General features: G+C 39.8%; 1 protein-coding gene across 1 annotated transcript in view; it reads left to right on the top strand.

The window, feature by feature from the left end:
* Positions 1-476: 476 nt before the first annotated feature.
* The window catches only part of impg2a (interphotoreceptor matrix proteoglycan 2a), a 26,459-nt gene continuing 24,378 nt past the window's right edge, over positions 477-2,557 (top strand). Inside the window, exons 1-2 of the mRNA XM_008282532.1 lie at positions 477-555; positions 654-878. Coding sequence (XP_008280754.1) covers positions 477-555; positions 654-878 — 304 coding nt within the window. The remainder of the gene's footprint in view (positions 556-653; positions 879-2,557) is intronic.

Genomic DNA, 2,557 nt, shown 5'->3' with positions numbered 1-2,557 from the left:
GACTCAAGCCTTACAGTCAATCCCCAACCTTCCAGAGATTCCCCTTAATATGTTTACGCATCTTGCAGCTTGATCGTGCGGCCTTTGTTGCCTCCTCTCTCGTCCACGTTTCCTCCACACTAAGCACCCTCCCTTTCCCAGTGTTGCTCCAGTAACTTCTTGGCGAGCTCCTCTAAAAGGCTTAGAGTAAACAGGATTAGAGAGCATTAAAAAATCCTCCTCTCTCCAAGAGCCATCTGCCTATCTTACCTGAGCCAGGAGCCGCTGTCCTCTCAACACCATGGGACACACCTCTCTTCAGCCCTGGAGGAAAGCAGGAAGCCTGTTGTTCTGTTATTCTTTTGCGTCTGGAGAATTTTAAACTATGCAAACTTGTAAGAAGTTGTTCCCATTGATGTTACGTGACTTGAGAGGAAATACGTATCTGCTTGATCCTTTTCCGAGTCCACGGATTTAAACACAATCACGGATTTAACATGAGCTTCGCATCTTGGAGATTTGTTTTCTATATTGTTGTGTTTAGTTTAGTGGCCATATTTTTAGACATAAGGACAGGTATGTATCGGCAATTAACTTACAATATTCTTGCTCACTACTTTTTTTTTAAAAACACAGGTGACTTGTAACATTTTGTTCTTGATGTGGTACCCCAGATGCAACTCTGGAAGGTTCCTCTATGGGGTACCTGAGTCTGCCTCAGGAGCCAGCGGTGTTGCCACGTATCGCTGGTATATCCGATGTGAAGGCGACTCATGAAGGCCACCCACTTGTCTCTCGACGGAAAAGGAACATCCTTTTCCCGAGTGGAGTCAAGCTGTGTGCACAGGAGACCGTTGAGCAAGTTGCTGCAAACCATCTGAGCTACTTTCACCTCAGAGGTAAGACATGCAGCTCTCTGTGGATGCATTTCCACATTGTCTTTAATATCATTGCCATTGTCATTAGATAAGGGGTGAGGATGGGCAAGCAGCCTGAGGTGGGGTCAGCGACAACAAAAACAAACTGAAATTGATTAGATTAGGTCGCCCCCCACACCACGCCTTTTCCCTGTGAGCCCCTGGTGGGCAAAGGCTTAATTGTCCAATAGACGGGAGTGTAAAGCTTTGCTGACTTTACAAAATTGGATTCGCCAAGTGCAAGAATGTCAGTCGACATCTGCGCAATTAGGCCTCATGAGATTTGCATTCAAACAGACTGTGGTCTACTTACAGGGTCAGTTTACCCAGTTTACAAAGATTTTCTCACCTACCCCGGTGGTATCTACAATCCCCAGAGTAGCTCCCTGACCCGAATAACAATCACTAGATTAAATACAGGTGAATAAATTAATAAATCCACCCCTGTTGCTAGTTTTGGTTTCATGTGACCAGGTTTTGAGATGTATATTGCACTCCTGTGCCATTATCAGAATTATGATGTGATCAAAATCAAACCAATGCAGCAGAACGACAGAAATCATCTTTTTTATTCCCTGCGTTTTGCTCCGTCATTACTCACCCATTACCCACAATGCAATGCAACCGCCAACAAATCGGTCAGGGATTTGTGCGTGTTGTGCACGTAGCAGCTAGCGTCGCCCCAGTCTTCTTTTGTCATCGTCAAACTTGTCTCTTCAGGCCCATCTGATGGTAGCACATATTATTTATTATTTTTTACATATGTAATAGCCCTTCACTAGACCAGTAAACCAAGTTTGATTGTACAATTTGCAGGATTTCCCTTTGAATTACATACACACATATTGAGGGAGGCTTGAATGTAATTTTTATTATTGCTGCTCAAAGCATTAAAGATTGCATTTAAAAAAAAAAAATCAACAGCATCGTGGCAATCAGAGATTTCATTGGGACTATTTGTTTAGGTAATTGAAACAAAAATGATTGATAACTGAGACATTGCTTCTAATTATAGTCATGTGGCTGAAGATAGTTTTCCTTCACTTTTACAATACAGAGGTGACAGCAAAAACATTCAATATACAGTAGATATAAAACCCAACTTGTCTACATGGCTCGATACCATTTATTTATCATGGTACTGTACTGAAGTGCACATTTAAAGTATTGTACTCAGGTTATCAACTACTGAGACAGTTTTTTATTTCCCCGCATTTCAGATAGATAGATAGATAGATAGATAGATAGATAGATAGATAGATAGATAGATAGATAGATAGATAGATAGATACAACTATATGTATATGTATATACCAATAGAGATATATTGCACTTTTTAACTTTATTTTTACTACAGTTAATTCACAGATTTAGTCACATTTTATATTATTTTCACACAAAAATCAAGCAATCTATTAGGTTAAAAAATTGATATGGTATGCTGCTACGCAATAAACAACCAAACTGGATGTAAAATAGTTTTGTTTCGTTACAACTTGACCAAATTCAACAGTAAAATGTCAGCAAGTGTTTGTTATCAACCAGCGATAGCAAAGACACAACAAGGTCAGTTTATTCACACAAATTATGCGTATTACATAATTGAAAGCAAAAGAATATCTAAGAGAAAAATGAATTAGTTGAAATAATCCCAGAGTCAC

Source organism: Stegastes partitus, unplaced genomic scaffold, assembly GCF_000690725.1.
Source record: "Stegastes partitus isolate 25-593 unplaced genomic scaffold, Stegastes_partitus-1.0.2 Scaffold7, whole genome shotgun sequence".
Lineage (NCBI taxonomy): Eukaryota > Metazoa > Chordata > Actinopteri > Pomacentridae > Stegastes > Stegastes partitus.
Note: the sequence above shows the minus strand (reverse complement) of the source record. Positions and strands in the feature narration are given on the sequence as shown.